At 42.3% G+C, this 18,459-nt stretch overlaps 1 protein-coding gene across 1 annotated transcript; it reads right to left on the minus strand.

The window, feature by feature from the left end:
* Window positions 1-672: 672 nt before the first annotated feature.
* On the minus strand, window positions 673-16,959 carry SLC71A1 (solute carrier family 71 member 1). Its single transcript, XM_075508275.1, has 12 exons — window positions 16,726-16,959; window positions 11,095-11,190; window positions 9,872-9,934; window positions 9,124-9,251; window positions 7,895-8,009; window positions 5,267-5,485; window positions 4,883-4,996; window positions 4,323-4,394; window positions 3,756-3,868; window positions 3,486-3,583; window positions 2,687-2,850; window positions 673-2,015 (listed from the first exon to the last, which is right to left on the minus strand). Exons 1-12 carry the CDS (start codon window positions 16,810-16,812, stop codon window positions 1,809-1,811), a joined length of 1,476 nt encoding a protein of 491 aa, XP_075364390.1. The 5' UTR covers window positions 16,813-16,959; the 3' UTR covers window positions 673-1,808.
* Between the last annotated feature and the right edge of the window lie 1,500 nt (window positions 16,960-18,459).

The raw sequence follows: 18,459 nt of genomic DNA on the forward strand, positions 1-18,459 counted from the left end.
AAACCAACATCTCCATTGTACTGAAATGCCAAGATGAGGCAAGTGCCAGACTGGTACTATTTTATTCACCTTACCTTTTTCTGGAGTTGTTTTCTTCCCAGCTTACTCATTTCCCCACACAAGGCCGTGCTACTGGACCAGCACTAGGATGCACATACAATCCCCAGGTGGCAGCCACCCTGTTCTGAGGTCTGTGCTTATGCTGCTATTTCTAGTTAAGTTATAGTAGGTGTAAGTTCATGTGGATTTGGTCTATTTCTCTTGAAGTATAGATAAGCTGCTCTCAAGCAGGAAGCTGGTCATTAAAATGTGGTAAGCTTTCCAGATCTCCCAGTCCTATTCAAATCTAAAATGAAACAAACCCATAGTGGGCCTGTGAAGACTAACCACACTGCAGCGTACTCAAGGCAGACTGGTTTTGTTCCTGACCTGTTTCTCGTAGCCTGTGTCTTACCGCAGTCCTGTTCCATTAGATCCCCAAGGAAACAAGCAGCCAGCTGCAGCCAGCCTGTGCTGCTGCACAAAAGGGAGAATATCAACGTGCTCAAGGCAGCCTTATCTAACAGATAAAACAGTGCTGGACCTGTACTCCAGACTTTTTTTCTCCACCTGCTGAAGTATAACACACATAGACTGTAGAACTCCAATTAAGCTTTTAAGAGACATTAACAATTATTTAAAAATTCATTAAAATATTCAACTTTATTAACAGTCTATTTACATATTTTTTTCCTGCTCTTGGTCAACCATGGTGAATGTTCAAAGGTAAAAAAGCATTAAGCAATAACCACAAGATGAAAACATTTTAAACCTATACAATACTTTATACACAAATTTATACAAAGGAACACTTAAATAATACAACTGGACACAAAAATATACACTTTTAGAGAAATTCACATCAGTAATTGTATAAAGCTCTCTTCTGTACTAAGGGTCCTGAAAATTTAGGACTAAAACATTAGCTCTGTAATGCAAAAGGGTTATTGTGACAGTCCTCAAAGGCCACGATATAGCAGACGGACATATTCAAGGCTATCAGCTTATATTTCAGTCTGTGTATTCAAGTTTTGAGGTCCTTTATGATTACGCAAACATCAGAAATATAGTGGTATAATAAACGGTACTTAGGAAAGCAGAGTTTTAGAGCCAATATTAAAATCTGTAGGCTCAAAACACTCACTTAATACTTAAACAAGTGTTTGATACTACCGTTTATTCAAAAATAGAAAGAGTAAATGCACTTACATAAAAATAACTTTTACTGTTCAGCAAGCGTGCTCATGTGATTTTTATATTAGTACAAACTTAAAAAAAACCTGCCATATGACTTTTAAAATAAATGATACCAATTCACCTTCTCCCTACTTGAGTACATTTACATTAAGGCTTTGAATCATCTGACCCAAGATTTTACAACATTAAAATGAATGGGTCCACATGGATGCTAGTATGTCTCATTGAGACTTAGCATGACTAGAATTAAAGCTCACCACCTTGAGGAAACAGAAGGACACATGCTCATGCCTTGACTATTCTTTTTTGTCTCTGAACTAGAATGTAAAGTTTAGTAGCAACAGTATTTCACGGCAAGAGACAAGTACGTAACAGTTTTTAAAAGCAAATTATTAATTCAATGGCAACGTCTTTGGAGAAACTTCCTTTTTCTTTTTTAATTTCTACAAATTTCATGCAGAAAGATACTTCTTAAGATTACCTTAAGAAATTACATTTTTGATGGAATTGGAATGTGTATCCCAAACAGCTGATGGAAAAAAAAAAGTCTAAAAGGTCTTCCTGGATTTTTGTCATACATTTGTATCTTGCAATAATGGTTCTTTAGCTTCACCGGGAGCTTGTGGACTGTGGGGATGGCCATGGCTGCCACAGTGTTTCTTCCAGTTGCTGGATCGAACATTTAGGTTCGTGTGTTCAGGAATAAACAAGGCAACAAGTAGTGCCAACAGCACAGAGCACGCTCCAAATAAGAATGGGGGTCCAGGAATTATAGAATTCTGAAAACAACAATAGTAACACCACAAAGTATGAATGAACCTTTAGACACATGTTAACAGACTACAACTGCTAATTACACAACTCTCAAGAGCAGGAAGAACTTTTTCTTGCTACACTAGCCAATACAGTATTTGTCCCCATGTGGAAAGAATGTTACATCCTAAGACTTAGGAGGGGGAGCATATGGTTCTTATTCATGTGTGCCAACTTCCTTTTCTAGTGCAAGTTCTTGCTGCTGAGTTTCCTCAACAAATGAGTATCTATTAGGAGCTAAAAAAATACAGAGAGCTTGGTTAAAAGACTAAAGGACAACAAAACAAAAGCATACAACATGTGAAAGGTAAATACAATGTCAGGGAGACAAGAGGAGAGTGGGATGCAGTAGTTGTTAGTCCATCCTTCCCTCAATCTATTCTCTTTACAAGGGTCATCAGTTGTCTAAATACTATCAGCTGTATCTCTTTGAAAGTTAAACTAAACCATACCATCTAGGTAAAAACAAACAAACAGATCAACTACACTCCCCAAGAGTGATTTCAGAACCTCTTTTTACCAGCTTCATTTAGAGTTAGCACAACAAAATGGAGTACAGCATCATACTCAAGAACTGGTGAGAACAAGATCCCTTCCTAATTTCTTTTTTTGGAATTAATAAGTAAAAGAAGAATACCTGCTGTAAATGGTACTGTGTGACCACACTACCTCCTGAAGGTGATTCAGGCATGGGGAGTTCATTCAGTTCAACGTGAAATATATAGAATATAAAACCATAAAGTGCTGGTCCCAAGCCATTACACAGTCCTCGAATTCCTGTTATCATCCCTTGAACAACACCTGGGAAAAGTAAAATACACTGTTATCTATCTATATTTATACATGTATGTAACTTTTTAATGGATTATGAACAGATCAGTAGACTTTATTCACTTCACCTTCAAACCGATGCAAGCAGGAAAGCTGCTCTTTCATAGTGCAGGTGTTGCACTATGGGTAGCAATAAACAAGGAATGCAGAAAAATTGTCATTGGAGTATATTCCAGTGTTTTTTCCATCTCCCTCTAGGCAGAGGGTAGTACTTCCCATGCTATGCTCATTCAGAGACCAGGATACGTACACAACAGCCTTGCTACCACTGTCTCAGGAGAGAAAGCACTGTATGCCACCTAGACAACTAAGCAAACTTTTGTCAGAAGGGAAGAAAATAAACAGCATATTAACTGTGCTAAATATTTTGCTACTGCTGGGACCTGCTGAATGTTTTCCCTCTGTGCCAGAAGGACGCAATACGCGTGTGTTACAACTTCCAACTTGGATTTTAACATTTTGTCAGCTATGCTCAGGTGTGTGAGCATACGGGGCTACTCTGTGCCAGGATTCAGGCTGACTGACCAGCACTATTATGACAGCCTGACCTGTCTGTCTTCACAGTATTCTTTCACTAGAATTCAAAGTACTGGGACAAAACCTACCCTGCTGGTCAGCATCAGCAGTTCGTGAAACCAGTGCGCTTACAGCTGGGAAAGTAATACTGGACATGGCTGCAACAGCTCCAGCTGCCCACATCATCCTGCAAAAAATACAGACTCAAAGTAACTGCTCTGCATGGACGGCGTTCTGCATTTGGAGCATATGTATGCGTGTATATACACATGTACACGTGCTTAAGTGTTTCCCTCAGATAAAGGATAAAATGCAGAAAAATACCGTATCATTCAGATTTTAAAATGAAATTTACATACCATGGTTCTGATCCAAAGCCATACCACGCAAGTTGTAGTATTTGAAATCCTAGGCCCAGTAGGATGGTGTTTTTATTTCCAATGGACCGCATAAGTAAACTCAAAACTATTGTCTGAACGGAGAAGGGGAAAAAAAAAAACAACAAAAACCAAAGATACATGACATTTTATTCTACATGTTAAATACATGCAAATAAATAAGTTAATTTTAAAAAGCCAAGTAAAATTCTCCAAAAGTAGTATTTGCCAAGTATTCAGGAGCCTCTACCAAAAAAATAGCAATCATTTAGCAAGTAATATGAACAATCTGTCACCCCTTCTTTGATGCACAAAGGATTTAGTTTTCCCAACACAATACGCTTTGGGTATTAACGAACCAAACCCTGGTTGGCAAGCTGATTTTTCATCTAAGTTAAAGTAAGAGTGTTAATCAATTGTTAGAGACTTCAAAAAACAGCTACAGAAAAGGCGAGTCACATTTCTGGAACCGCAGTGTTACGGAAGTTCTCCACAGTGCTTAGCTCTTTCAAAGTTACCAAATCGCTGAAATACATAGCAGTAACTCACCTGTGCAATAATGGAAAGAATCCCAAGGACTGCTATAAACGCTGTAACGCTTTCAGATGAAAATCCCATTATCTATATTAAAAAAAAGGCAATTTGATTATTAACCGTAAACTGTGTATCATGTCACAAACATCAGTGGGAGAACACACAAGGCAGAAGACCGGTATTATTCAACTCCTCCCTGACTTAGAAAAAAAGTTGGATTTTCTTTTTTTTTTTCATTAAATCAAGCAAGTACACAAAAATAAAGGGGCATAAATAGAAAACAAGCAAATGGTTCCCTCAAAGAAAAAAGAAGTTTAACATAGTGAACCTTGCAATCCAAGAATAATGCAGATAATTGCAAAATACGAGAAATTGTTTTATAACTCACTCGTCTCTCTCCTCTCTTTTTGTGTCTCTAAAAAGAGACAAAAGCAGAACAGCAAGAGGACTTAAATCAGCAGCTGGAAGCTTTTAAATTATACTAGTTATCTATACTTTCTGTATTAATTCAGCAATACTGAAAACTTTACCATAAATTTACTTTTGTTCAAATCCGTAACAAAACGTTAAGTTACCTGTCTGAGGTATAGGAAGAAGCTGGAATATTGACCTGCCTCTGGGAGGTAGGAAAGAAAGACTGTTATGCAGATTAGCAGCACAACTGAGTCCTGGCCAACTTTCTTCAGTGACTACGGCAAGAAAAAAAATATTAGAAAACATTTAGTCTTCATATTCAGAAAAGCATGTCAATCAGTGAAGCTATTACATGGTACCACCAAAACACTCCCTGTGTGCTTAGCAAGATTGTTGGCAAAAGTATTAGCAGCAATGCAAGGTCAAACTTGAAAAAAATATGGGCTTTGTTTTTCAAGCTTGAAACGTAGTAAATTCAGTCTCTTCCCTGTCTCAAAAGCTCAACATTTACAAATAACAAAATATTCCATATTTAAATAGCTTACTGCAAAAGGGTCAGCCTGTTCCCATGAAATGGGTGCTCCCCAGGATGCTGGCCTCATCTTCTCTGGCAGCGATTCTGGTACAGCAACAAGAATAAAACAAATGTCCAACAAGGCTATTGCTGTAGCCAGGACCACAACCAAGCTGTCTCCGTAGACTCGACCAAGGTAGGCACCAATAGCAGGGCTGGTAACTAAGCTTGCCGCGAAAGTTGCTGAAACCTAGAACAAATAACAGCTGGTAAGATTTTCAATGATATAAGTCAACAGTATTATTACCTACTTGTCCTCATTGTCAGAAGCGTAACCATTTCAAGCAGGTAGTGATTAGAAGTAACCTTTTCCCTGTGACTATGTGGTACCAGCTGTGTATTTCAGACAGCCAAAATTTTTCAAGAAAAACATTTTTTTTTTTTTTTTTTTTATGACTGGACAGCAATGTGAGGCTCGCAACACTCTTGCATGTACTGACATTATTAGGTTTAATCAACTATACAGTCTGCTGATCTCTCTGGGAAGTGATGAGCTGTATTTAATCTTCATATTAGTGAAATATGCAATGCCCGTTAAGAAAAAAAAAATCACATGTATCAAGGGCATATTAAATTTAATATGCTGGTGTGGGATAATGGCTGAGGTGACTTAAAAATTAGAACTTATATTCACACTTTTAGCTAAGGCACAGCATTGAAGAAGCTTCCCAGATGGAATGCGGCTGACATGTAAGGAATCCATTGCATGGGAGTTCCCTAGGCCTGCAACTTTAGATGTTGGTAACGCCAGGGGAACTTGGTGTGCTGACTCTAAGAGGCGCTGCCCAGAGGGTGGAGCGGTGTGGAGATGCCACGGCCAGGCTCTGCAATAATACGGGAAATTAAAGGTGTCATGGAACTGATAAGCTGCATATTTACTACCCTGGGCCAACAGCCTGCCACGTTTTTGACAAAATGCTGTCCTTTTGGTGAACTTTGCTCATTATAACATCATTATAATACCAAAACAGACCTCCATCCCAAAAGCTACCCACCTCCAAGGTGCAACCACTCCTCACTGAGCTTGCGCACTAATTTTTCTAGCTTATACCTTTAAAAGCGAAGCGAGAAAAACTTTACACCAATCTTAAATAAAGGTATGTATGACTAGAGTCACTCAAGCTCCACCTGAAAGGTGAAAGATAGTATAAAATGGCTTAAGAGAGAGAATGTTAGGGAAGACACCATCGTGTACCACTCTGATGTTCGACATCAGTCGACGGGCTGAGCCTCTCTTCCCCCCCCATCGGGACGCCTTTGGGTAAGAGTCGAACACTTGGTTATACCAAGTGCCTCCCCAGGAAACTTAGAAATCTCTCTCTATACAGAGAGTCGCTTTATTATCTTTTAACGCGTTTGTGTCTGGCCGTGTTACTCATATTCTTGATATACGCGTTGTGTCCAGCCGTGTTATATACATGTTTGTGTCCGGCCGTGTTACTCATACTCATATTCTTGGTATTTGTATGTGCTTTGCAGACAGTTAATTTATCACCGGTAATCCAAAGAATCGGTGTGTCTGTTGCTCTAATAAACTGCACTCTTCACTGCTCTGGCCGTGATAGTTCCTTCAACACAACCAGACTGGGGGGGGTGTAAAAATTAATGCTGTCGCCTTAGCGAAAGCCCTGAACTAATAAGTGGCTACACACATAGTCCTTAGAAAATAAACCGTTGACCAAGTCTGAGACTAGGACTGGACCTAGCCACACCTAGACTCCTCTCTGAGAAGGAGTTTAGAAAGCAAGGGGGTCTGAACCTCGTGACTCAACGGGAGGATCCCCCCCACCCAGCCACTCCTCAAATTCCTATTTGTATGCGACAGTAACTCTTAACGCAACAGCTGGTTAGTCCAACTCAGTACAATGGATCTTCAGAAAGTAGTTTTCAGTTAACCAGCAGGCCTTGTTGTAAAAGATGTTAGCTTTAAAACTGAAGGAACTTTCTCAAAGTATCTCAATCCCTGATGCGTACAGGCAGAAAGAAACTGTTTAGTTCTATATCCATTGCTTTCAGCTCTTCCTGCTGAAGATGATAATGGATTCTTTAATTTGAGCGCAACAAATAATTCTGCCAATCCACGATGCACAGGGCTGTGAAGGCTCCTGAGATCTGGCAGGTTATCGGGAGATAATGGAGAAACAGAGGTGAGTTGCAAGAACTTAAGACAGACAAGTTACTCAGCTACATTGGTAGTGTGATTGGAGACACAAGCAGTAGTCGTCAAGATATCGTACCATGGCAGTTTCAAAATTATCCAGGAACAAAAGGTTAGATTTTTGAAAAGATGACAGAGTAGTACTAGTGCGAGAAACAATGGAGGAATAACTAAAGCCCCTCAAATGACATCATTAACACTGATAATAATTAAGACCGACATCTGAAAGACAGCTTTTAACACGGTCATATTTTGTTTCAGTCAGAAGCAGAATATTCAAGAGATACAGGCTGGATGACAAGATCAATTAAACAGAAAAACCTTACTCCAAACGAAAATTGACTTGCCAGAGAAGAAACAAAAATACAGTTTTGAAAAGCTTTACCTACCGAGGTGCTTAGTACCAAATACCACAGGAACTGAGCCAAAAAAAATACATACCAAACCATAGGCCATGCTTCTTTCATGTTCTTGGGTTATGTCTGCTACATATGCAAAAACCACAGAAAACGTCACTGCAAAAACTCCAGAGACAGAGATAACAGCGAAGTACCACCTAAGAACATTATAAAAAATTAGAACAGCGAAATAGAAACAAAAAGTCTCTATTTACAATACAAGTACAGTTCAACAGTAAATCATCTTGTCCAACTTTTCCTGACAAATATGAAGATAAACTTGCGTAAAGCCAACGTGAATGTGTCTCGATACAGTTGTGTAATTCCTCCTTAGTGCACGGAGTACAAAGATAAACAGCATAATTCTGTAACATCTCCAAAAAGCTGCTGCAATTAAGTAGTTCTAGGAAACGAGGTGTTGGACTAACTTCGAATGGATGACCATGACCCAAAGCAAATTAGGAACTTTGGTATTTTGAGAATCTGGTCACTGAGAGGTCTCAACATTAGCCTTCTCTTTATGCTACAGACACTAGCACTCATCATTTGAAACATTAACCTCCACTTAGAAACAAGCTACTTCCCAGAAAAGGGATGAAGAATCCATGAACAACCCATGTGACCGGAGAGAAACCTGAAAAGGCTCACGGCATGGCGCTACCTGAACAGCTGGCTCTGCCCTGCGCAGCGCAGTCTGTGTTATTTCAGCTACACCCTCAGGTACAGCACGCGGGTGGTCCAACTACACTGGGAGTTCTGACTCATGCACTACCTGGGGAATGTACGTGCCAGTTTAAGAGCTTACTGACTTGCACGCAGCATGAAAGCTGGTGGATTTTAAAAGTTGAGAAACAAGTATAAAATTGCAGCAACGTTTTAGGCTATAAATGGTTACTTCATGCACTAGCTAGCATTAGGTAAGGTTTTAATTTCTGCATAGTTGGTCAGTATTTGAGTAATATGGCCACAATAAAGACCTGCACACTTTACTGGGTAGCATTCTAGTATCTTCTGCAAATGTGCTGAAGTAGGAAGTGGGGCCTACAGCACAGAGCTCAAAAACAGCAGCTCTGAAAATTCTGACCGAGGCGTTTGGCCTCACGGCAGCTACTTCAGTTTGACTCTGTTCTCCCAACTTTGCACCGAAGTAATACAAAAGCCTCAACCTACCACGGAGCACAAACAATATTTTATCAACAATGCCAGAAACATAAGCGTTGTACAGCAACCTTGACGAGAAAGGGCAAATCTAGTGTGAAAGAATTTACTAACCATGGGCTGATCTTCATTAGTGGTATTGGTGCACAGGTGAAAAATACTGTTAGCAGCAAGAAGGACTTTCGTCCCCACACATCAGACAGGGCACCTATGAGTGGGGCACTGAGGAACGATAATAAGCCCTAAACGAAACCAAACATTGTAAGTTAGAACTAAGTGGTTAGAATCATGATAGCCGACCATACCACAATCTGATAGCAGGCTGGGCTCTTTTTTTATTAAAGTTGATGACTACAGTGCAATGCATCAAAGGCAACACAGTCAAGCATTACTGATCTTCTGTCCCATGTTACATAAAATTTGGGATTTATTACCTCAGAGCTACACAAAATTCAAAATGCAGATGATCCAGTTTTAGCATCCCTACTAGCAGTTTTATAAACTGTGCTTTATAGTTTTATAGATTTAGAATTCACATAAACATAAGTAATTGAAAATACCCTACTGGAGCAACAAGCTCCAAGTAAAAAATTCTCAAATGTTACCACCATGTGTGTCACTTGGGATTAGTCAACTACCTTTTTATTTGCTGAACCCAGCAGGTACAATACCTACAATACCTTACTAAAAATAAAATGATGCATGTTTGCTTTTTTAGCAATAATTTATTCCCCCGTTTTATTTATACCGCAAAAGCTCTATTGAAAAACCCCTTGAATGTTTCTCTCAATTGGCAGTCATTTCTATATTCCTCCCACCATGCACTTTAAATTGTGCTTATGATTAACTTTTGTCACCTTACCTTTACTCCTTGAATTAGACCATTCATTAGAAATGTATGTTTTGGGAAGGTTTCATGCAAAACCTGGAGAAGAAATATGAACACTGTCATTTACATAATATTAACTACAAATATTGCTCATGATGTATCCAACTTCTACAGTGGGACACCCACAGCAGTTTTATATTTTCATAGAACATAGAGAAAGGAAAAAAAAAGACACACCACAAATAATCTATTTAATCTTTAATACACATGGAAGGTACTTTGAGATTTTAGCTTTACTTGATAAGAGGCCTCAGTTCTCTCAACACTTTGGGAAGGATTCATGTCATCCCACTTCAGTGTCTGAAATAGACCACAGAGAACCTAGAAAACGATCTCAGACCAGACTCTCCACATGTTACTGTGTCATCTGTCGGGGGCTGGGGAGAGAGAGGAGAGACATCATCATTCTGAAGTGCCTCTCAATTTGGTGACCAGAGCCTAGATACGCAGGTTAAAATAGGCACCCCTCTCAGTCTGACTTGTGTTATGTGAGATGAATCCCATTCAGTGACCAACGTGCATTTATACCCAAGAGACTGTTCATGGTGAACATCAGCTTACAAGCTGCACCAAGACTGCATTGTAGGTGGAGTTTGCTTGGAGATCTTTAAGCCTTCGCTCCTTTTAATTTGTAAGCATGTGTCACTCTCAAAGATTAAATCCAAAAGAAAAGCAACAAACTACATTAGAAAATAATTTGGTACAAACACATTGGTATGACTGTCTCGCTAATCACAGGGAAGCTTTGACTGGTGTAACAGGGTCTGTGCGCTGAAGCTTCTGTTTAAAGCACAGCCAGGTCAGCAAAGATCTCCCTACCTACACACGCGCTTCCATAATTTCACCAAATTTCAACCATATTTTTGTCCTTACGTTTGTAATGTGCCAACTTTTTGTAGCATCTTGAAAGGAAAGATAATTTCATTACTGTCTTACTGCTTTCAAGTCAGAAAATACTTACACGTAAGCTTGAGTGGTAGCAGACTTGCACATAAACAGCTATGCTGCATCATTACGCTGCTTTAATGAAATAATCTAAAATTCCTGATTCCATGTAAAAATGCACAACTTTTCACTTGCACAACAGAGCAGCTCAATGATATATAATTTTCATTTAATTCAGAAGATGTTCGGTGCCTTTGCAGTAATTGCCCCATCTCCCATACAGTGAGAAAAAGCTTAAGCGTATCACTTACCACCAGAGTGGGTGCTGTCAAGAGTCCCCAGGCAAAAAACTCCAAGAAGATCACTATAACAGCGTGGTAGACACTAGGTGAACCTATTCCTTGAGGCTAAAACAAGAGAAAAAACAGGTGGTTAAAACATCTAACAATCTATCGCAGTCACAAGAAATGCATCTGAACACTAAAACAGAAGGATTAAGAAATGAAACGGGACTCAAAACCTCGGATTACAGTTACTCAAGCTAACTGGTACTGAGTGAAATTCCTTTTTAACCCTTTGCTGCTACTGTCCTGAAGTGTCTTAATCCTCCACAGAATACAAAGTGCACTCCTATCTCAAATTAAAACATGAACCACTCATACTGCCAGTCTGGGAAACAAGGATGCTACTGAAAGTGGAAACAGACTCTTCTTTGGAGAATTAGTTCCTTTTCCTTGAGAAAAACGCTTAAGCCCACACAATGCTGCATGGAAGTCAAGTATTCATAATTTCAAAACATGGTAGTGTTCACACTCGGCTATCCCAAAGTCTAATTACCTGGTCTATCAAACAGCTTTATAGTACTTCTGTTACTAAAAGGCTCCATGGCTACGTACAAAACTTTGATCGCTCTAAATCAGGAAAGAAAAACTGAAATAACGAACGCCAGAAGTGAATCTCAGGAACAGCACTGCTTGCTACCCAAATACTGGGAGCAGGCCTATGAGCTACAATGTGCTTCAAATTCAAATGTAGGAACAGATCTGAATAAAAGATTTGAAATAAGGAACTTCAAATTCTTTGGTGATTTAGTACTATCAGAAGTAGCTTTTGAGGAGAACAAAAAGAGCATGGGTGGGACAACCTGCTCACCTCATATACTCTGTAAATGCTACCCTGTCAAACAGCATGCCACAGTTCATCATTTGCAAATTGAGGAAATGGTGCGCTAATTATTTTCATATGAAGGTAGTATGAATAACTCATCAGAAATCTCATATGCATTCTTCAAGCTTCGAAATGCTGCCTTTACATCTACTTTCCCGGCTTTGTGTGAAGGTGAGTTACTAACAGAGTGGCACTGCTTTGATTAGACCTAGCATTTACACTGAGCAAACACACACAGGCTGAGGTCCTCCGCTGCTTCTCAAGAAGGCTCAGGGGGATCTTATCAACCTGTATAAATATCTGATGGGAGGGAGTAAAGGTGACACAGCCAGACTCTTCTCAGAGGCGTCAGTGACAGGACTGGAGGTGCACACTGCAACACTGGAAATTCTACTAAACCTTGAACAAAACAAACCCCTGGAAACAGGCTGCCCAGTGAGATTATGGAATCTCCATCCCCCAAACCTGACTGGACACAGCCCTGAGCAAACTGCTCCAGCTGACCCTGTTTGGGGGAAGAGAGTGGGTAGCTGGATTAGAGATGTTCAGAGGTGCCTTCCAACCTCAAATACTACACAATTTTAAGTTTCAGTTAGGTAGTACTAGAGTCTTTCTTTTATTACTAGATTTATGCAAGTCATACCTAACTTTTCTTTCCAGATTCCAATATTTCCAACACAGGAAAAAAAAAATAGGCCTTTTGAACAACTGTAGGAAATAAATACAGAAAACCACACTGGCCATTCACCCCTATCGCTAGAAAGACTGTAATTTTCAAAAGTAACCATATCAATATGTAAAAGGTGAGCTACAAAAGTACCTTAGCACTGTGCTATTTTTCTTTCCCAAGCCCTCTTCAAGTAAATACAGACATACCATACAGGTATTTCTGCTATTTTTTCATCCTGTTCTCTTAAGGAAGTAAATTAACAGTCTTTATAGGTACAGAAAGTGGCTATAATTATCTTCACTTCTCCCAATTCCTTTCCCTTTCCACCCACAACCCTAATTTTAGTTTTGGGTTAAAAATTTATCCAGCTCTGCACAAGCCACAAGTAACAATCTTAGCTGTTTGGCTCAGTCTGATACAGAAAATCAGGTTCGTTCTCATAGTCCCCAGATTCCTGTCAAGTTACTGGCTTGTAATGCCCCAAGGTATTACAAACGGTGAGGTAGGAGTCAGGAGCCATCCCTGCCCCTCCAAGCACCAGGAGTCAAAAGCACCTCCATTCTGTTCACATACAGCAAACACAAGCTCAACTGCCCTTGTCCAGTTCTGGGCAGCTACTCAGAGATCACATGCACAAACCAAAACAGCAGAATGAAACCAGTGGCTGCTCTGCACAACTAAACTGCTGGCAATTTGAGAGGCATACAAGCAGGTGACTGCTGCCCTCTGCCATGTCATCCAGCTGTAAGCAACCTGATCAGCTGTTTCCATTACATTGGCAGAAACAAACAGAAATGACATTTAGATCACTAGAGTTAAACTTCCTTGCTTTCTTGTTGCTAATGCTCACTTATCACAGGTACTGTTATTTGTTCTTATCTATTAAAAAAAAGAAGTAATTTAGTCACATTTAGATCATCACCTCTACAGCTATTTTTAAAGATGCTTGCAACTACTCGTGAGGTGGAAGAAAAAGGGAAGGAGATTAATAAGTGGTTACAGTACAGTGCATCAAGATATATCATGTGCATTCAGTCCACAAGACTTAAGTACTGGTCTGATGTACCCTCCTACCCCAACACGTACAGCGCAGGTGTTGGGTATTCAGCCCTGTCTTACTCTACAAATCTGCCCCGCTGTGCTTTACGAACTGGCTAGTGTAGCGTAATGTAATGTAATAACTTAAGTGCGACCAAATCAAAAGGCTTTACACCTGGAGATAAAAGATACAGAGCCTTTGTGCAAACAATCTGGAACTGAGATTTTCCAATCAGAGTAATAGCAACCCTTCTCTGCAACCACGTAGCCAGAGCAGAGTGTATTTATGTTTGGCAACATCTGTGGCACAAAACAGTGCTCTAAGAACGCCCCTTTCTCTAGTTAGAGAGAAAATGTCTTTAACCAAACACTTTGTACTGTCAGTCATGTCAGTGATGAAAAGAGTATATGCCAGGCAACCCTAAGAACACTCATGTGACAACAACAGAATAACTATCAAAGCAACAAAGGCATCGGATATAAGATCGTACCTGCTGCCCCTCTGCTGGAAAGGAAAAGACACCAAATCAAGTACTAAGCTCCAATTCTCTCCAGCATTGCCCAGACATTTACCTCCTAATTCATTTCATGACTGCTTGAAAAAACACATAATCTTACATAAAATGAATTCCAACTGGTCATAAAGGAAGCAAAATTAAGAACAGTGCTGAAACCACTTCACTGGTGTTACTGCCTCTCCTTTGGTGAATCTGACAACACAGACTTGAGTACACACACCATTACACATTGTTTTCTGTGATACAGCTACGAAGCTGCAAAGGAAACAACACAAAAATACCGCCATGCACCAGCCCAACCTCCTGCACCACCCACTGCCTCTCCAAGGACACACAGTGTAACCTGCGGCAGGAGGAGAGCCTTTGCACAGGAAAGGGGTGGTTTTTCCCTTTTGCTTGCTTGTTTTTTTCTTTCCACATCAGAATCACTGATTAGAAGCGACAATAAATTAAACTGACTGAAGTTCCCCGTCAGTAAACTCTTTTTGCCTGTGACACTGCCTCATTAACAGCTGTATATTCTTGCTAGCAAAAAAGTCACACAGTTTTCTTTGATGTCAAATAGTTGCAAAATAAACCAATCGAGCTGGAAACTGTACATTTAGATGCTTGATTAATGACTGGTTTGCCAATTGGAGAAATTCAAGATGTGGGCCATTTTCATTTACCTGTTCCCCTTAATGTCACATAGCATGTTGGGTAAGCAAAGAAACTAAGGAGACTGAGCACAGAAGGCTAATTAAATGTTTCAGCAAACATTAAAAAAAAAAAAATCCAAGCATAGAGTTTTTGCTGTCATTATAAGGAATACTCTGCTATACCAGACTTTGCAACTTTAAAAATGTATTTAAAACAAATAAATTCTCAAAACATTTATTTGAAGGCAGAAAATATCACAAGCTGGTATTTTTGTTATCTAACAACAATCTACATACCTTCATCCAATGTTTATAGCCCACTTCACCACTGTTTCAAAAACAACTGACAATCGTACAGAACTTATGCAAGTTTGCACTCTGCTTTTGAAACTGGTGGGAGACACTGAATGCAGCAATTATCCTTTCTTGTCTCTTGGCAAAAGAAAGTTAAAGTTGAGAGATAAAGGACATTTGGAAGTATACTGTATTTTAATCAATGATTACTCCAGACAGAAATTCTGAAGCACCATGCCCCACGACTAACAACAATATTTACTCTGCTTCTGTTTCTCATTCTAAAATATTTGCATTTAACATTTGTACAGGGTAATCTCGTACATTTCTGTCTTCACAAAGAGCAGGAAAACGTGTCCTGAAAAACATCAACATCCACCACTGGAACTCGTTTTGCTTCTTACCACAAACTAAGTAATCCAGACAGTTGGTCACCAGTTCGATGAACAACTATAGTGACTCTGACACCTCCCTCTTCTCCATTATTGTTCCAAAAAAACCAAACTGAAGGGCCACCAGCGATTTAGTCTGTCAAGATGTCTCTTTATTTGAAATAATGATACTGTGTTTAGAAGAGCGCACATCAAAGCTACACAGTGTTACACAGTGGAAAGAATCAGGGGCAATGATACACTGGCAGTAATGCTACTCATCCATTAAAAACGACAAGCTCCAACAGCCAGAACACTTAGCAGCTCCCTTTCTTTTTAAAATGTATATATTTAAGAGGAAGCAAGATAGTGGGAGGGAACTGCAAAACACTTCTTCCAGGCACCCTTTACGGGACTCCTCTGATGCAAGAGTTTCTCCCACTCGCTGCCCGATTCCTTCCCAGAGCATGGAAACGGAGAGGCCAGAAGGCTGCTGCGATGGCGGTCCATTCAGCGTGCGGGCAAGGCCCATCCCGGCGGGCTCTGCACCAGCAGCACTGCATCCTGCCCGCACTCGGCGCTTCCTGCTCCCCTTTACAATGGCCAGCTGCCCGCCCGCACCGTCCCAGGCCGCTGCGCAGCCAACTGCTGCTCCCGAGCGTACAGCCGGCTTCCTAGCAGCTCTTCCTTCCGCAAAGATTCATTTAAATAATTTTCAATGTAAAGCAAGGTTTAGACACGCACCGCATGATCTCGGACAACTGGAAGTGCGCTGCGGTTACCTGTGCCCGACTCCCGAGACGACACTGTTTTGCACGCTTGCTCCTGAGCCCTAAAAATCGGCCCGCACTGAGAAAGAGCACTTACGAAGACGACCTGAACTAGCGTGACACCCTTGCAGGTGTCTCTCGGGGAACGGCCTCAAGGAAACCAGCCCGGGATGCCGGAATGAAGCAATCGGGGCTGCAGGAACCCGCAGCATAAAAGAAACTGAAACCTCGCCACAGAGCTTAGCCCGGCGCCGCCGCCCAGCACGGCCCGCTCGCACGCCGCCAGCCGCGGCCGCCCGAGGCCCCACCGCCCCTCCCCGCGCCGGACCGGGCCCGGCCGCACCTGCCTCGGCCCCCTGCCAGCCCTCCGCATCGCCGCGGGACCCGGGGCCGCGCCGCCGCCAGCTGGCCCCACAGCCCACCCCCCCACCTCCCCCCCGGAGCCGCCCCACGTCCCCGGCCCCGCCCGGCCTCACCGTCCCGCCGTCCTTAATGATGATCTTCTTGGCCAGCATGATACTGCGGTTCACGGCGCGTTTCTTCTTCTTCCCCCCCTGGGTCATTTTACCATCCTACAGCCCCGGGGGGGAGCGGGGGCAGCAGCGGACCCTCCCCAGCAGCCGGGCCTTCGCCTCCCCTCCCCGCGCGGCCGCCGCCACCGCTCACGCACCCGGCGCCATCTTGGCCAGCCACCCCCGAGCGCAGCCGCCGCCGCGCATCACGCGATCGCCCCATTCGCCGGCCGCCGGTCACGTGCGCAGGACGCGCCGCGCGGGACACCCCCGGCCGCCCGCCCTTCCCCCGCGCCCGCCGCGCCAGGGCCTCCGCCGGCAGCCGCGGCCGGGCGGGGCCTCGCTCCGTGCTTCTCGGAAGGGTAATGGTCGAGTCGGAAAAACTAGATACAAATAAAAAATAAAGAGAGGAGAAGAGAGCGCTGCCAGAAGCCGCGCGGTTCGCTGCGACGCGGCCGGCAGAGCCCGTGCCCCGGCCGCTGGCAGCGGGCTCGGCGCGGCGGTGCCCGGCCCGCCCGGCCGCAGTGCCCAAGGGAGACGGAGCCCTCCGTCATCCAGTGCTACCTCTCCCTGAACAACCTCCATCTTTTGGCACACCGATCCCCCACCTGTGCTGCTGGAGACACTTCTTTCCCTAACCGGACAGCACTGGGATTTTAAAATACATTATCGCGGCCTTTTCTGCCCCTCAGAAGCCTCTTTCTCTCATACTTCTGCAAGCATCAATTCTCTGAGCTACCCCGTCCCAACCGACCATAAAGATTTGTCTCCAGCCCTTTACTGCCTCCCTGAGCTGGCCGAGAGGCCTGGAAAAAAAGAAGCAAAAAAAGGCAGTTCTGACTGGATATACCTGTTAGACGTCAAAAGACATTTCTAGAGCCAAAGTACATAACCACAGATGTAATCCATCTTAAAAATCCAACTTGGAGACAATCTGCTTTCTTACCCTCAAGTTTCAAACTTAGCTTATGAAAGCTTTAACAACTTGAAATGGGCGGGCCATTTCGGGTTCTGATTTTACCACACAGCCTACAGGCAATAAGGTAAGAGGGATCAGCTTTCCCAAGGCATCATACCCATTAGTGGAGAAAATCTTTCAGAAACGTGTACTGTTATTATTAATTATTCTGTGGCTTATAGTTTAAATTCCTTCACCGCTGATGTCTGGCAGCACTAAACGGAGTAACACCCATCCACATCCAGTACCGTTACACTGACAATCTCAGACACAACTCTCCATGCCCATATCCACGTACCAGTCTTTTCTCTATGTTCTTCTTCACTCAGTCCTCCATCTTCCAGCCCTCCTACTGCATATCCCTATCTCCCCGGCTCCTGTGACATCCCTGTTTCCCCCAAAACCTCAGCCGTGCATTAACATCTTCCCTGTCCATACAAACAGTGGCTGCTACGCTGAACCTCAACCCTAACATACAGACCTGTACTCCAGCTCCCTTACAGCACAGACACCGCTATATTAACAAAGGGGTGTAAATCACTCACCACTGAAGATAATGTGGGCTTAAGTTAAAACTATTAGCCTTAAGATCAAGCACCCTCTTATCATAATGCAGCTTTTAAGGAATTTAGAATTCCATGAGGTGTAGCCCTACTCAGGCCAATGGATCTACTCTGGTCTCACAGTGAGACAAAGGCTGTAGCTCATGATAGGAAGTGTGGATCTACCAGGCTACCCAC

Source organism: Mycteria americana, chromosome 7 (genome assembly GCF_035582795.1).
Source record: "Mycteria americana isolate JAX WOST 10 ecotype Jacksonville Zoo and Gardens chromosome 7, USCA_MyAme_1.0, whole genome shotgun sequence".
Lineage (NCBI taxonomy): Eukaryota > Metazoa > Chordata > Aves > Ciconiiformes > Ciconiidae > Mycteria > Mycteria americana.

Bases quoted from the DNA above. Each gene is read 5' to 3' on its own strand.
- SLC71A1 (XM_075508275.1), bottom strand. From the start codon at position 16,812: ATGACCCAGGGGGGGAAGAAGAAGAAACGCGCCGTGAACCGCAGTATC. The intron at 9,935-11,094 runs GTAAGTGATACG...TTTCTTCTCCAG, and splicing joins TGACAGCACCCACTCTGGTG to GTTTTGCATGAAACCTTCCC. The intron at 3,869-4,322 runs GTGAGTTACTGC...TTCTCCGTTCAG, and splicing joins TTCTTTCCATTATTGCACAG to ACAATAGTTTTGAGTTTACT.